Here is a 16691-nt window from a genome sequence, read left to right on the forward strand (position 1 = left end):
AAATACAAATATTACACCCAGACTCAGGCGGGAATCGAACCCGCAACCCGCGGAACAGAAAGCAGGGCCACTACAAACTGCGCCAAGTATCTAGTAATTATAGGCATTTAAGACAGTTCGTAGAATTGATCGCTTCGGGGAGTCTAATTTTTTCGTATTTATTGCCCTGCAGTAATTACTTTTAGAAATCATGCTCTAAGCAATAACGCCCAGAAGGAAAAATTCACATAGATTTACGGATGCGTATTGTTTAAAGTTCTCTTCTTTTTGTTTCATTTTTTTTCTTTAGTGTACAAATTGTATTTATACATACTTAAATGTAAATGCTATAGTTTGTTCTGAATGTACTCTAACGCTTTCATGGTGATTCGATATTGGAATGTAAGACGCTGTGGTTGATTTGAGTCGCCATAGATTATTTAGTCCTTTTTCGTCCACTTTACCTCTTTCCCCTTATTTTTATCTTTTACTAAATATTTACATATGTCCAAAGATAGGGGAAAGAGCTGCTTCTGTTAACAACTTATACAAGTTGTTAATAGAAATGAGATCGGGATTTTATGATTATTTCCATCAATTTACTTTATTATAAATGTTACTAATAATTACAAACTATTTTAGTAACTAAATTGCTATCTGTGATCACTGATGCTCTAAAAGAACATGGCTATCACTAAAACAACGTAAAACGGGTCCTAACTTGACGATATCATGAGTCAAATAAATAGCAGAGCTGAATTACACTATCCAATTATAAAAGTACAATTTGCTACAGCTGCAAAAAACAATGTCGAAATCGACGGTAGTGTTATACATATTTTTTTAGTCATATAACACATTGAAAAATATTCCATAGGATTTCGCCGTTCTTAATTACTTGCTCACCTTGCTGGCCGCGTTTCAATTACTACCAAACGCTAAATAAATTGATAAAAAATGCACCATCGCTTAATTTTATGTGTGGAAAAGTATAGTATATCGGAATAGGAGTAATGTGAATTATGTACCTAAACAACTATAAAAACTTATTAGTTATTAGGTTTGCAGAATTTCTAATTGTTCAATTTGTTATTAAAATAATCTCAATCACAGCGGTCAGTGAACACATAATAAAGATAACTATATGTTTCGGAAGAAATAATTATAACAGCTGTAATTTATTGGAAGCAGTTTACTAAATGTCACTATATAATTGTTTCGGATAGCAAACGAAAAAATCCGAATTCAATTACATCGACAGATAATAACAACGTAAGTAGACGAAATTAACAAACGCCCTAGTCGTCATACGATTTTCGAGGGTTTCCGTCAATTTTTGCTGGGTTTCTATCATCAGATCCTGGTTTCCTTATCATGGAACTATACTTGGAATATTTCCTTTCCAACAAAAAATGAATTGTCAAAATCGGTTCATAAACGACGAAGTTAACCCCGAACATACATAAAAAAATATACAGTCGAATTGAGTAACCTACCGCCGACACGGTCAGTCGGAGACGCGGGTTCGAATCCCGCTGGAGCGGTCAATTTTTGATATGATATTCAAAAATGTTTAGAATTCCTAATGTGTGGGTACACAAAAATAAAATCGTGCATATTAAAAATAGCATGGTGTCGTCTCCTGTCAAAGATTTTCATTGTAATATGAAACTTTGAATAGTTACGGGTCTCTGTAAAGAACTCACTATAGACGGCGCCACGGTTCGCTTAAACCGAAAATAGAAATCATCATATCAAGAATTTCGCTCTGGCGGGCACATCGTTCCATAGCTTAATTGGCTAGAGCGCCGACACGGTCAGTCGGAGACGCGGGTTCGAATCCCGCTGGAGCGGTCAATTTTTGATATGATATTCAAAAATGTTTAGAATTCCTAATGTGTGGGTACACAAAAATAAAATCGTGCATATTGAGTAACCTCCTTCGTTTTTGAAGTCGGTTAAAAAAGTGTGTGTGTACTTATGTACCCACGTAAGAAGTTATATTTTATTGGCTAGCTAACTTCACATTGTTAACTTCTTCTTCGTTGACTAGCTAACTTCAGGGTGTCGATTTTTTGACTGTGTAAAAGTGTATCGTAAACATTTAATTTCTTCATATTTCCCCATCGCACCAATTATAACATCAAAAAATACTAACCGAATTGAGAACCTCCTCTTTTTTGAAGTCGGTTAAAAATAGTATGTATAATGTTACTTATAGACAAACATTTAGATAAACACGGCTGTTATTGGCATCTGTCGCTTCGGTTTGAAATGGATGCGTGAGAAGAATTTCAATAACGAGATTAAAATGTAATGTCTCTAGCGACCAAAGTTAGAAATATCTTAGGCGAAACCCATTTAAGCAAAGAAAAGGTAAAATAATATTATTTTGTAAACATTTTTACAACAAAATTAATATTTATGATAGTATTAAATTAGCGTTAATTTTTAATTCTAAATTAGTTTAAGTATAAACGTTGGTGTACTTTTATTATATTTAATATATTGTATTAATATAAAACTGGCTAGCTTAGAGGTGCAAAAATATTTGGGTATATTTGGAGTCAAGAGACCGCTAATGTAAAAACTAAAACATGGTAGTAAATAAATAAATAAATATAAATAAATGCTTACAATGAACGGCCCCCAGGAGGATTTGCTCCTGTGTCGGAGGTTCGGAAATAACACACAATACACAAGTACAAACGCCCAGACCACTTATAAAAATATCTATATGTTCAATACAAATGTCTATCGTGAGCGAGTATTAAACCCGCGACCGCCAGCGCAACAGCCAGTGCTGTGACCGCTGCGCCAACGCGTTGAAGTAATAGATCAATACGCTTTTGCAAACAGTACATTGTGAAAGATATTAGAGAGATCGAATATAAGATCACATACACAATGAATGCGATCTACCAAAATTAATACTAATTGCCGGTCCTCACGTTTTAAAATATTGATCAGAATATAGGACACCAGTTGAGTTTAGCCAGATCAGGTGTCGAAATAACAACACTCGACAACACTTGCCCTAAAATTTGATATCAAGTAGCGGTACCAGATTTCGATTGCGAATTTAATGACACACTTCTGACACAGCCTGATCATTGTATATCGACGACATGTTAGGGTCAAATTACATCTGTTTTGTAACGTCCCGGTTGTTATCATATACATCTAAGAGCATTGTTACTCATTGTAGAGAATATATCCACCAACCTGTAGTGGAGGAGCGTGGTGGATTAAGCTTCGATCCTTCTCCTACATGGAGAAAGAGGCCTATGCCCAGCAGTAGGGATATACAGGCTGAATCGCGATATTGATGTTTGTAAGAGCAAAACTCGGTAATGGTTATTTCGGCATTTTTTTTCTGAGAATTTTTACTCTCAACACCATGTAGAAGGTTCTAACAGAAAGAAAAATTAAAGGAATTGCACAGAAAATTGGAAAAATTAAGAAATTATAACAATAATTTAAAATTAATTTGACAGATCTCAAGATACGACAACGTCTCTCGGGTCAGCCATTGTATATAATAATAATTACTTATTATTTTGGCACACATTTTTGGAGTTTACTCTTTAAGAATCGATTTTCGCATAAGGCCGCCATAAAAATATGAGGGTTAAATCTATTGAACGAATGACCTCTTTACGTTTCTCGTAACGCCATCTATCGGAACTCAATAGGGTTCTGATATACAACGACGTTTTCAAATAACGACCTCTATCGCCGATAAATGGCGTCATTTGATTCGCTTATTTACCATTTAATATGGTATTAATCTTTTGCTTAGAAAATAGTAAGCCTTTTTTGTGGCTATTTAGACAGCTAGAAGGAGTAAACTTCAGTCGTGCGTCGGAGCTGACACAAAAACTTTTTTTTTTAAGTTTGAAAGACACGGTCCTATGAAATTAACCATAACATTGGAACTAGGTTTTTAAAATATTCTTTACGCTTTTTGGAATTCGTGATTGTTTCAATAAATATTATTATTTTGGAGAAATAACTTGTTTTCTCATTTGAACATAGAAGAACATTTCTCAGTTCCAATTATCCGAGTTTAGTTATCAGGGGTAAATTGTGACGACTTTTACATTACTGCGTTATTCACGTGTTCATTTAAGAAAGGGCGACGTAGTAGGCCGTACGTACGCAGGGCTACGTAGCTGCTATTAACACTTATAATTAATTGTATCGTAAAAATACTCGATTACATGAAGTTATTCAACAATTACAACAATCTTTATTATCTATGTATTATGTGTATTTATAAATACATACGTATTCATTATAAATGTATGTATGTATTGTTGGTGATTCCTTGTTGCAAATAGCTACTTTTTTGATGATCATATATTCGATAAGGTTGGTCACTGTTTTTGAACTATAAAAATAGAATAAATTGCATTCGATCTGAATTGAACGTATGTTTTATTGCCCCAAGTTTCCAATATCGTAAGTAGACCCAACAGTATAAGTAATCAACGAAAGACATATTTCAAGACATTGTAACGCCAAATAATATTAACACAGCATTACCACATGGCGCATACACTACTCTAGGCTAGAAAAAGCGAAGGACGCACAGCGTATTATCCGAAGTTGTATACAATAGCCTCCACGAGGGACGCTCTATGTATCATGACGTACACCGCAGCGCAGAGCATCACGCCATGCACTTGGGTCACCTGCATGAATTTAATCAAGGCTAGACAGAGCGAGAGACACTTATAGTGTACACACTCGAGCTATATAAAATAGTCATACGCATCTCGACCGAATCGCATAGCGTCTTGTAATTCGCAATTTCACCCATACGCACTCAAGACGACATCGACACAGGGCTCAATAATCTACAGCAATCGAAATTATCCACAGCGTTTCAATATCGAATAATAATATATTCAGTAGCTTTAAATAAGAAAAATATATTTATTGTCTACGGACAATTAAAAATAGCAATTTTTATCCAAGCGCCAGTCAAACCAAAAAATTGAACGACTCACCAGGTTCCTGCGTTGAAAAATAATCAAATCATGAACAATAACTAAACGTTTAACGTTAATACTCAAAATGTACTTTTATTCTCTATAATATGAAGGTTATAAAGCAATATTTTTTAACAGTTAAACATATATTGTATGTACTTTATAACAAACTATTACGCATCAGTATTTACTGTCACAATCAGCTTGTGAAATAAAACATACCATTTGAATTGTTTGTGTATAAACATTCAACGTTCTCCGAATTTAAAACAAAGAAAATTTGTAGAACCCACTGACTTTAAACTCTAGATTCAATCGGAACTGAAGACTTATTTTAGATATTATTTTTGAGTTTTAATCAATGTTCGACTATGAAACCCATATCATAGGGAAAGTCGATTCCGCAGTCAACATAGTCTTACATAGTCGAATCACTAGCGTATAAGGATAGAAATTATAAGATTAATTATAAGATAAAACAAGCCTCTTAACAAATATTATTCACTTACGAGGGGCGGCTGAAAAGTTCTGAGCCTAGGGCATTAAGAGTCTAGATAAAAATCGAAATAAAATTTATTTTTCAATATAGTCCCCCTGGACTTCAATGTACCTTTGACATCTTTTATAGAGGGCTTGTATCCCTGATAAAAAATAACCCGCGTCTTTGGCTAGAAAATGTTCATTAACGGCCACCTTCATCTCTTCATCATCCCCAAATCTTCGTCCCCGTAAGTCTTTTTTCAAATTTTTAAATGAAAAATAATCGCTAGGTGCCAGATCTGGACTATAGGGAGGGTGATTTACTTCATCGAAGCCAGTTTCTAGCAAGGCTTGCCTCGCAATGCGCGCCGTGTGAACCGGCGCGTTGTCTTGCAAAAACAAAATTCCTTTGCTGATTTTACCTCTTCTTTTTTCGACAATGGCTTCGCGAACTTTTTTTAAAAGCCCAGCATAATACTCTGCATTCATTGTAGTTTTTTTTGGAAGGTAATCTATGAGCAAAACTCCTTCGCAATCCCAAAAAATGGTGGCTATGAGTTTGGAAGCCGATTTTTCCACCTTGAACTTCTTCGGCGGTCTTTCCCCCTTCTCTATCCACTGCATTGGCTCCTGTTTTGATTCTGGGTCATATTGTCGGATCCACGTTTCATCAACGGTGACAATACGAGTGCAAATTTCTTCCAAATTATCCTTGCACAAGTCTAAAAACTATTCAGAAGTTTCAACGCACCGCTGCTTGTCAAGTGGCGTGAGCATTTTTGGCACCCAACGCGCACTGACTTTATTCATATGCAAATGATTGTGTATAATATCTCCAACTCGTTCCTTACTAAAGCCAAGCTCTTCTGCTATCTGCCACAATTTTATTCGGCGATCGTCCAGTACAATTTATTTACTTTTTCGATGTTTTCATCGGTGACTGCGGTGTTCGGCCGACCCGAGCGGAGGTCATCTTCCAGAGTCTCTCTGCCTTGTTGGAATAGGCGTGTCCATCGTTTAACCGTGGCTGACGACGTTCCAGATTCTCCGTATACACTAGAAGTTTCTTCAAAAATTTCTTTTGCTGTTTTCCCCTTTTTAACGAGGAATTTGATGACGGCGCGATGCTCAAACTTCGTTAAGTACAGTGACGACTCAGGCATGGTGATGTTTACGGTTCAATTACTCAAAGCGTAATGAAGTTAATGACGTGAAACTTCGCTTATATAGTGGGTAGATGTCGTTCAAATAGTGACCCATCGGATAACTAAATAGTACGACTGCAAGTACCCTAGGCTCAGAACTTTTCAGCCGCCCCTCGTATATTTAAACTGTAAGATAAGAAAGTCGGTACTTCAGGACGTAATGCTTTTAACAGGCATTTCGCAGGTACTATATGTATGTTGCACTATTAATGGCATAGGGGGATTGTTAAAAGCGATATTTTCTCATCGTGATGTATGGGGATCTTTCACGAGCCGTAATGAGAAATTCCGCTGTCACCGCTTTTTGTATCACAGGCGGGGAACGTTTTTGAATACAATTTGCGATGACATGCCTTGACGAGAGGCGTAATTATAAAATAATTTTTACTTGCATGAAATAAGCGCTTGCAGGCCCTCGAATATTTAAGACGCAAATATGTAATGTTTTGAAATATAACAAAGAATTGTAGCCATTGTATAATATTATTTGACGTTGTATAATTACTTAAGCTTCTATTGCTCCTTTTAACTCAAAGTGCTTAATTAGCTTAATGCATTAATGGTAAAAAAATATATAAATTAAGACAATACATTCGAAGAACTTATTAGCACAGCTAGCTGACACTGTTTTCTGCCGCCACAAGGTGTAGGTTTGGTTTTAGCACCAAGTTGAGGGTTAATATATCGATATTATCTCATCCCTTGACTGTGTTGTTACGGCAATAAAGAATATAGCCCCCCCCCCCCACTTCCCATGGGTGTCGCAAGAAGCAACTAAGGGATAATACAATTTTACAACCATTTTGGAACTTAAAAAGCTGACCAATGGCGTGATAACCATCCAACTGCTGGTTTTGAAATACAGAGGCCGAAGACGGGTAGCAATGTCTTCGGTACGACAAAGCCAGGTCTGCGGTCACCAACCCGCCTACCCAGCGTGGTGACTATGGGCAACACACATGAGTTCACGCCATTTTTGGCGCGAACTTGTGGAGGTTTATGTGTTCCTTAATTATAAATTGTTAATAATGATAATGAAATGGTAAATAAATTAATAATTAAATTATAATTCACATTAATATAATATTTAAAAAAGGGAATGCACATTTTAGTTGTTTTAAAATTGTTGTTATTATTAAGAAATATTATTATAGTTATTGTTAATTCAAAATTTATTAAAATGTAATTATTTAATTATTTAAATGTAATTGTACTAACATTAGACTATAAGCATCATTGTTACTAACACTATATGGGCTAGTCCCGAAATAAAGCTTATTATTATTATTATTATTATGGTTGGCTAACCTTCACGACTTATGTCGGTCTAAATAAATACCCCGTCTCGTAACCCACGAGAAAAAAGGCATTTATATCCCTCCTATTCTATACACGCACGTTGCGCGCCATTTCTTCTCCTTCCTCTACCTCTTCCTCGTCTTTGTAAATTGTTTGTGCTAGGTTCATGAGTTGTGTTGAGAGAGTGTGGTGTGTCTGCTAACTGCTGTGTGTCTGGTGATTGCTGCGTGTCTCTATCTACTGATAGTTGTGTATTTTGTGAAAGTGGGTCTTGTATATTGTGTACGAAAACAGTGTCTCCAAGTACTTTACTGAGTATGATTGTTGTATGTATGGCTGCTTGTTTCTGAAGAATGCTAACGTCAATGTTGGAATCTAGCTGTTCTAAGTACTTTTTTATGCTTTTAGCTACTACTCCTGTTGCTCCTATTACTATTGGAATGACAACCGTTTGTGTGTTCCACAAACGGCTGATTTCAGTTTTGAGTAGGTGGTATTTGCTTAATTTTTCAATTTCTTTAGCTCCGATGTTATAATCTGACGGTACAGTTACATCTATTAGGTAAGTTTTGTTGTTATCTTTGTTTGTATAAATTAAATCCGGTCTATTGTGCGTTATGGTAACATCAGTTTGAACAGGGATTTCCCACATAATTTTGGCTGAGTTATTTTCTTTTACTTGTGGTTGAGTCAGTGTTTCCTTCCACCATAAGTGAGAAACTTCCATTTTATGCTGTCGAGCCAAGCACCAGTAGATGTACTGAACAAGGTTATTATGTCGTTTAACATAATAGGTCCCTGCCAGTTTTTCACAACCAGATATTATGTGCTGAGTGGTCTCATCTTTGCTTGCACACAGCCGACACTTGCCGTCTACTGGCTCCTTAAGTATGTCACGTTGGTGTTGTCGTGTCATAATTGCTTGGTCCTGTATTGCAAATATTGAGGATTCGATGCTTGGAGATATCTGCTGTTTCTTAATCCATTTAAATGACAGTTCCTTGTCTATGTTACCCTGATCTAAGACTTTTTTGGGAAATTGACCATGTAGCTGTTTATTTCTCCATATTTCGTTGTGCCTATTTACTGTGGATTTCCTAATTTCTTCATCTGTTAGTGCATTTCCTTGAGGTAGATGTAGTTCTCTTTCTATTTCTTGTGCTTCCTTTATTATTGAATATCTATCCCTACTTGTATCATGCTGTACTATTGCTTTGATTAGGTGATCGCTTTCTGCTTTTAGATATTGCTTGTATTTAACAATTTGTGTTTTATACATGTATTCCACATTTAGTAACCCTCTTCCTCCCTGATTTATTGGTAAGTACAGTCTTTCTACTTCTGCTTTCTGTTGGTGTGCTTTTTTAATCGCTAGTAGTTTCCTAGTCTTAACATCTATTTTCTTTAGGTCACTGTTTTTATAGTTAATTACACCGAAAGAGTAAAGTAAAACCGGAACAGCGTACGTGTTTATACCTTTGATGAGATTACGGGAATTCAAGTGTGTGTTAAGTAGCTTTTTGACTCTTTTTAAATATTCTTTACTTATCTGTTCTCTAATGACGCTATGTTCTATTTTTCCAGATTCATGTACTCCTAAATATTTATACCTATCATCTATTGCAAGTTGTTTGAATGTTTCGCCACTCAGAAGTATGTGCCCACCGCCTAATGCTATGTTTCTGTGTCCTGCATTTAAATGTAATACGTTGCATTTCTCCAAACCAAATTTCATACCTATGTCGCTTGTAAATATCTCCACACTGTCAAGTAATACTTTTAAATTGGTTCTATTGTTTGCATATATTTTGAGATCGTCCATATATAAGAGATGATTAATCCAGATGCTATCTTTGAGTTTGTAGCCTTTCATTTCATACTTATTGAGTACGAATGAAAGAGGGTTTAATGCTAAGCAGAACAATAACGGAGAAAGGGAGTCGCCCTGGAAAATGCCGCGTCTGATATAAATCGGTTCGGTAGTTATTGACTCGTGCGAGCCACGGGCTGTCATGATTACTCGCCAGGATGGCATGGCTAAAATAAGAAATCTCTTAATCACAGGAGGACATCTATAGACATCAAGCAGCTTGAGAAGCCATTCGTGTGAAACACTATCAAAAGCCTTTCGATAGTCTATCCATGCCATACTAAGATTCTTTTGGGATTGGTGTGCATCCTCTAATATAGCTTTATTGACCATTAGGTGATCTTTACAGCCCCTGACTCCACGGCGGCATCCCCTTTGTTCTTCTGAAATGATGTTATTCTTGTGGCAGTGGTTATATAGAAAGTTGGCTAATACAGAAGTAAGAAGTTTGTACATACTTGGTAAGCACGCTATAGGTCTCCAGTTTTTCGGGTCCTCGGTGTTTTCATTCTTAGGTACCAGTATAACTTTACCTGTCGTGAACCATTCTTCTATTGGCTCTGTTCCTGAGACTATGTTTGTAAATAATGAGGCCAAGTATTTGTGTACGTTGGTCAGATATTTTATGTAATAATTTTGAATTTGATCTAGGCCCGGTGATTTCCAATTGTGTATTCTACGTAAGGCAAATTTTACTTGGTCTTCTGTAACCTCTACTGAATCTACTGTATTTACTTCGTTTGACATTGTTTCTATTTCTTTAATCCAATTAGCTTCCGCGTTGTATGGTTGAGGGTTTGATAAGATTGATTTCCAGAATTCTTCTACATTTTCTTTACTCGGTATTTTTATATCTTTTGCGGTATTACTTCCCAGGCTTCTGTATAGTTTATGTTCGTTTTCGGCAAATAATTTATTCTGTTCTTTTTTTGTATTCATTTCTTCGTATCTTTTTATTCTTCCTGCTAGTGCTTTGATTCTTTGTTTGATGATTTCAGCTGTATTCTTATGATCATTTTCACTTCGTATTATTATTATTATTATTATTATTATTATTATTATTATTATTATTATTATTATTATTATTATGTCCAGCAATGGACTGCGATAGGCTGAAGTGATGAGCGATGATCGCATCCATTTGTAAAGTGAGTAAATATTTATCTGTATCAGTTGGTAGTTAATTTGCTTACCTTAGGAGCAAATGATTGTATGTATTAAAAGTAATGTATATACCTATAATTATTTACATATACATTTATGTTGGCACGCAGTAGTCACATGTTATCAAACGGGTTTAATTTTAAAATTATAAACCTTACTTATTGCAATTATTAGCAGTACAAGATTAGTGCGACTAATGTATATATCATATTTTTATTTTTAAATTACTCTATAGTTCAAACACAGTATGGACACTGTAAAAATATCCTACAGCTTTCGAACGTCAATTAAAATTAGTCTGTTACTGTATATAGCAGGTTTTTGCACGTTTGTCAGTCATCATTATTGATAAAATTTGAGTTACACAAATAAATCCAAAGCTTTGCAACAGCCCAAAATATCACATAAACCTGTAGATTGACATGATGATTATTGTATGTAGTAAATGATAAAATATGTATCATAATTTTGTACCTAAGCTCTATAGTTTAGCTAACGTAGTGTACATTTTAAGCCTCTGTGGTTTATTGATATAAATTTTATTGATAAAATAAAATAATAATAAAATACCAGTGCATACCAAAGCGTTTAAGATCCGACAAAGTAAATTGAACCGAATCACTTATACAACCCCTAGGACTATACTTCGTCTAGGACTGTATTGCTGTTTCATTAAGATCATTAAACGACCAAATATTGAACTAAAAATGAGTCCTCAGGAATTTTTACGAAGTAAGATAATCTTCAAAAGTTACCACTCGGGTAGGCAGTTTTGCGTTGCAACTTTAAACAGGAAAATTTTAACTTTTTTAAATTATATTCCAAACAATGGATGAGTATTTGAGTAAATTATTTAATTCATGATATTTTTCTTTTTATTAAATTATAGCACAAATAAAGTTCATAGAAATTTAGTCCAATAAAAGATAGAATATTTTATCCTATTGATTGAAATAGGTAGAACAATTTCAATTCATGTTAATGAGCTAAATATATGTTACCGTTAACTATTTGTTCTGCCATGTGAACCAGTTCGAGTTTAATATTAGTGTCTTTTTGTTATTTCTTGAAGCCGAAGAAGATTACACTTAAGAAAAATGCTTCGTTAAAAGGAATTATATTACTAATCTTAAAATATCCATCTGTTCTTATAATTGAACTGATATTGATAATTATGTTATAATTAAAGGCTACGTTATCTAGAAATAACTTTTAATAAATCTTCTATAAATAAAAATGAATGTTGCTAAGCGCACAACTCGAGAATGGTTCGACCAATTCGGCTAATTAATTTTTTTGCATCTTCCTTAAGGCCCACGGAAGGTTTTAATACTTAAAAAAAAGTTTTTTTATTTATTTAATTTTTACTATTAACTTATGACAGAACAAAGTCTGTCCGGCAGCTAGTTAGCTATAAATGTTGACAAAGTTAAGACCGCAAAGGATGTCCACCTCGTTACAAAATATACGCGCTCGTTGCTTTGAAATAACAGTGTCGTTTTTCTCAGTATAAAATTTTCATTCTTATTGTCAAGTAAGACTTTTTTCTGTATTACGTTTCTAAAGTAACTTCGCTAGAATTGAATCGATTCTATTCGAGGCGATAACATTTTCATGATTATGGTAAAAGGATACATTTTCTTTGTGTCGAGTATATTTCGTGGCAACTCTTTTCTTCAGGGTATAAAAGTGTGTGAGATAGATCTAATATCATTTATAGACAAAGTTTTCTGAATGTAGACACACTCCAAACAAATTTATAGTTTATTCGAAGATTTCTTTTAAATGTTTTTTATCATGTACAGGAAACAAACTCAAAAATAAACTGTGTGAGACCAGATGTATAAAAAATTGTCTTATATAATATTTTCATTTAATTAACTTTAAAATATTTTTCTGTTTTTCACAAATTTATTTAATACATATTTAATTAGCTTCTGTTCTTATGAAATATTAAATAGATAGATATAGTATAAATTACACGAATTTTGAATAAAATATCTTATTTTATTTTTTCTTGTAATAACTATTTCCACATTCGAGAAAATGGCTCTTCGTACAAAATTCTGTTTTAAGTACGTATTTAATCATTATAAACATATAGATTCTATATTATTAACACGTTAATAAAAGCAGCCTTTATAAACTGAAGTGTCCCGTTAATTTAACTCGTAAATTTAAGTCAACAATCTTACTTCAAGTCTGAAGAGTTTAATGTAGTGAAACAAATTCGTAGGTACATTGAATATCAGATTTATACCCACGTTTTCTCTATGCTTGCGCATTGAAAAATGAACTTTTATTACTGGTATAAATCGTTTTAATCCTAGTGAATCTATGGACGATAAAGGGAATTTCGGGTTACTATACTTCAAAGATACGTGAGACCTAGTTTCAGAAATATAAAATTTAAAAAAGTATTTTTGTTGGATGAAAATATCTAATATTTATGTATGCATATAACAATGGGTAGAACTTTTTAAAACCATACACAGAGTTTAAAACTTTTATTGCATTCTAAACGAATTTTCCACTATGGTGCAGATTTAATATTCCACTTAAGCAGACTGAATAGAGAGCAGAATTCAGTTATTTAATAACCGACTAAAGTTTTAGTAATTTTATAGTTTAAATATATTCCATTAAAATGTTAGTGAGAATACTTTTGCAACATTTGAAAAATATTTTTTTTAAATGGACTAGTACAAGTTAAAGTGTAGATGAGATGAAATGATAGCCAACCTCCGCCATTTTTTACCATCGAACTTTTAAATCCGGCAATTTTTCAAGCCTTTGTGAAATCCACGCTGAAATTTTTTGACGATTTCGTCTGTGAATAAAAGTTTTAATGTCGATGATTAAATTTTTTTATAAAAAATTATACCATAAACGAATATGAGATAAATTAGTGATAGCTCAATCGCAATCCTCTCAAACATATAATATATATATCTTTTATAAATGTATATATTAATATAATAAATGGAGAGCCGATGTTTTTGTTCGGTTATACTACAAAAACTACTGAATCAATCGGAGTAATATTTATACCATAAGATGCAGCGTGTTTCGGAGAAGGTCTGAGTATATGATACATTGGTGATTACTTGTCGTGTTAAAGAAATATGGACAGACAGAGGTCGCTAGTATATACTAATAAATGTAGAGCCGGTTTTTTTTATTCGGTTATACTTCGAAAACTACTGAACTGATCGCAAGAATATTTAGTAAGTGTAAGAATTATGGCATATTTATTTTATTTTTTATTTATTTATTAAACTTTATTGCACACACAAAAAAGAAGATACATTTTAAAACGATTTGATACAAAAACAAATAATGTATGCAAAGGCGGCCTTATCGCTTAAAGCGATCTCTTCCAGGCAACCTTTAATAAAAGTAGTATAAGAAAAATATGTCGGTAGTAGTGCGCAATCAACAACGCAAGTTTAGCACATATAATTGAATTAATCACAATACATTTAAACGGTATATATCTACATAAACATATAAACACATATGTAAACACATACACACTATATTCATACAAACATACAAATAAAAACAATATACCAATAGAAACATATACATAATTAAAACTATGTAAGAGTTAAGTAGTATTTGTGCAAACGATTCTTAAAAATATTTATAGACTCTGCTTGACGGATGTTATTGGGTAGGGAATTCCAAAGTTTGATCACTTTATTTATTATTTAGTGACAAATAGTGCTATTTAAGGCAGTTCTTAAAGCAAGCGATGGAAGAGAGTTTCTACAAGCGAACAGCTTTTACAGCTAAGGGATTGGAGTAGAATGAAGTTATGTAGGAAGCTGTTTTTAAAAGTAGCGAGTGTGACGAGCTCTGTTTACTCACCACAGGACCACAACACACAGCTTGGAGCAGCATTATTTAGCTTTTGTAAGGTTGAGCTACTTCCTCAGTCGGGCTGCTTCGTATTTTGAGCAGGATATTTCCTGCTGTGTCGTCTTCAGTAAAAATCATATAATATTAAATATTGATTAAGATCGTCGGTTCAGCCAATTTACAGTCTCACTACAAATTGACGATGAAACAACTAGAATGAATAAGATAAGTAGAACGCTGAATTGTCTGTTATTCGTCCCTTCTAAAACAAAACAAGCTATGTAACAACAAGCATGATATGACAGGAATTCTACAAACTTTTTCCTATAGTTTAAACCTTGTTTTTGTGCAAGATTTTATCTGTTCTAATTTTTTTTAAAGAAAAACTTTTACGCACACTTGGTTTGGGGAGTAAGCTGGTGAACGTTGCGTAAAGTGTGATCGGGAGAGGCGAACGCGAGTTGAAGTCTTACTTCAGTCGTGTGATCTAAAGCACACTCGACTTGTTTTATTATTTTAGTTATCTGAGATGTGATGAATTTTATACATACAAATAACAACTTTTTACACTAATAAGTTTCTACTTTGTCCACGAAGGCTTCTTTCTATTTGTTCCGTAGTACATAATTTACTTTAATAATATAATTATAATCCATTAAATCTATTATTATTATTGTTAATTAGATAAAAGCTTTTACCTTTTATATTTTAATTTCGTAAACGTAGAATAAAAAAGCAAAAGTAAGGAGATTTAATATTATTCTCGTAAGCACTGATTCCTACTTACAATAAACGACAAAGAGCGCGTTTATACATTTCTTTTCCAAGCGCAAAGGTACGAGAATTACCTCTCTTTGTAATGCTAATTTTAAAACCAAGGAATTCATTTTTTATTCATAAGTTTTTCTGCTCCAAAGCCTGCAGTCGGAGCATCCAACTCGTTTGTGATGAGTTTGAAGTTAAGCTTTTTTGTGTTAAGTATTATTCATATAGAAAGTTATATAAATGAGTTGTCCAGAATGTATATCCAAAATCTGATATTATTTGACCTCATTTTAATGATAGGTAACAAACGGGTTGTTCTTTGATATCGACAAAAAAATATCTATACAAATAAATAATATTGATGAATGTAGTGTCTGTTTGTAATATTAAAATACCGCTTTATATTAAGTACATATGGATGTATACACGGTACATATACCAAAATGATTTTTTTTACAATTTTTGTCTGTCTGTCTGTCTATCTGTCTGTCTGTCTGTTTGTTCCAGCTAATCCCTGAAATAGCTGGACCGATTTTGACGGGAATTTCACGGGCAGATAGCTGATGTAGTAAGGAGTAACTTAGGCTACTTTTATTTTAGAAATATATTTGTTTTATAACTTTTAACGTAAATAAATAAATTTACATTAGCTTCTTTTTAAGGTAGGAAACTTAATGTACGTGTTTCTACTGACGTGTATACATATTAATTATACTTAAAGATATATGTATATAAATATTACACCCAGGTTCCGGAAGTGAATCAAATCTATGACACTGGAGCAGGCACCAAGATCACTGCCAACTGAATAACAATATTATTTATTTCTTACTCAGTGTTGGTATTTTTGGAACAAAATCATCGAAATTATTTGTATGGTTTTACTGTAATGAAAATTAGCTTAACGACATACAGCTTAGCATTTATTTGTGGGTGATATTTAAGTAAAATAAATCGGAAACACTTCCATTCCGTCGTTAATAGCCAATAAAAGAAAGTTTTCATTGCTAATAGGCAACACGGGATACTTTTCTCTGAAATACACTTTTACATTTCCTCCTTGAATTT

General features: G+C 33.6%; 1 protein-coding gene across 1 annotated transcript; it reads right to left on the reverse strand.

The window, feature by feature from the left end:
• Window positions 1-4580: 4580 nt before the first annotated feature.
• On the reverse strand, window positions 4581-6619 carry LOC123653775 (histone-lysine N-methyltransferase SETMAR-like). The gene is made up of 4 exons (XM_045589759.1): window positions 6374-6619; window positions 5587-6167; window positions 4995-5001; window positions 4581-4676 (listed from the first exon to the last, which is right to left on the reverse strand). Exons 1-4 carry the CDS (start codon window positions 6617-6619, stop codon window positions 4581-4583), a joined length of 930 nt encoding a protein of 309 aa, XP_045445715.1.
• Between the last annotated feature and the right edge of the window lie 10072 nt (window positions 6620-16691).

Source organism: Melitaea cinxia, chromosome 1, assembly GCF_905220565.1.
Source record: "Melitaea cinxia chromosome 1, ilMelCinx1.1, whole genome shotgun sequence".
Lineage (NCBI taxonomy): Eukaryota > Metazoa > Arthropoda > Insecta > Lepidoptera > Nymphalidae > Melitaea > Melitaea cinxia.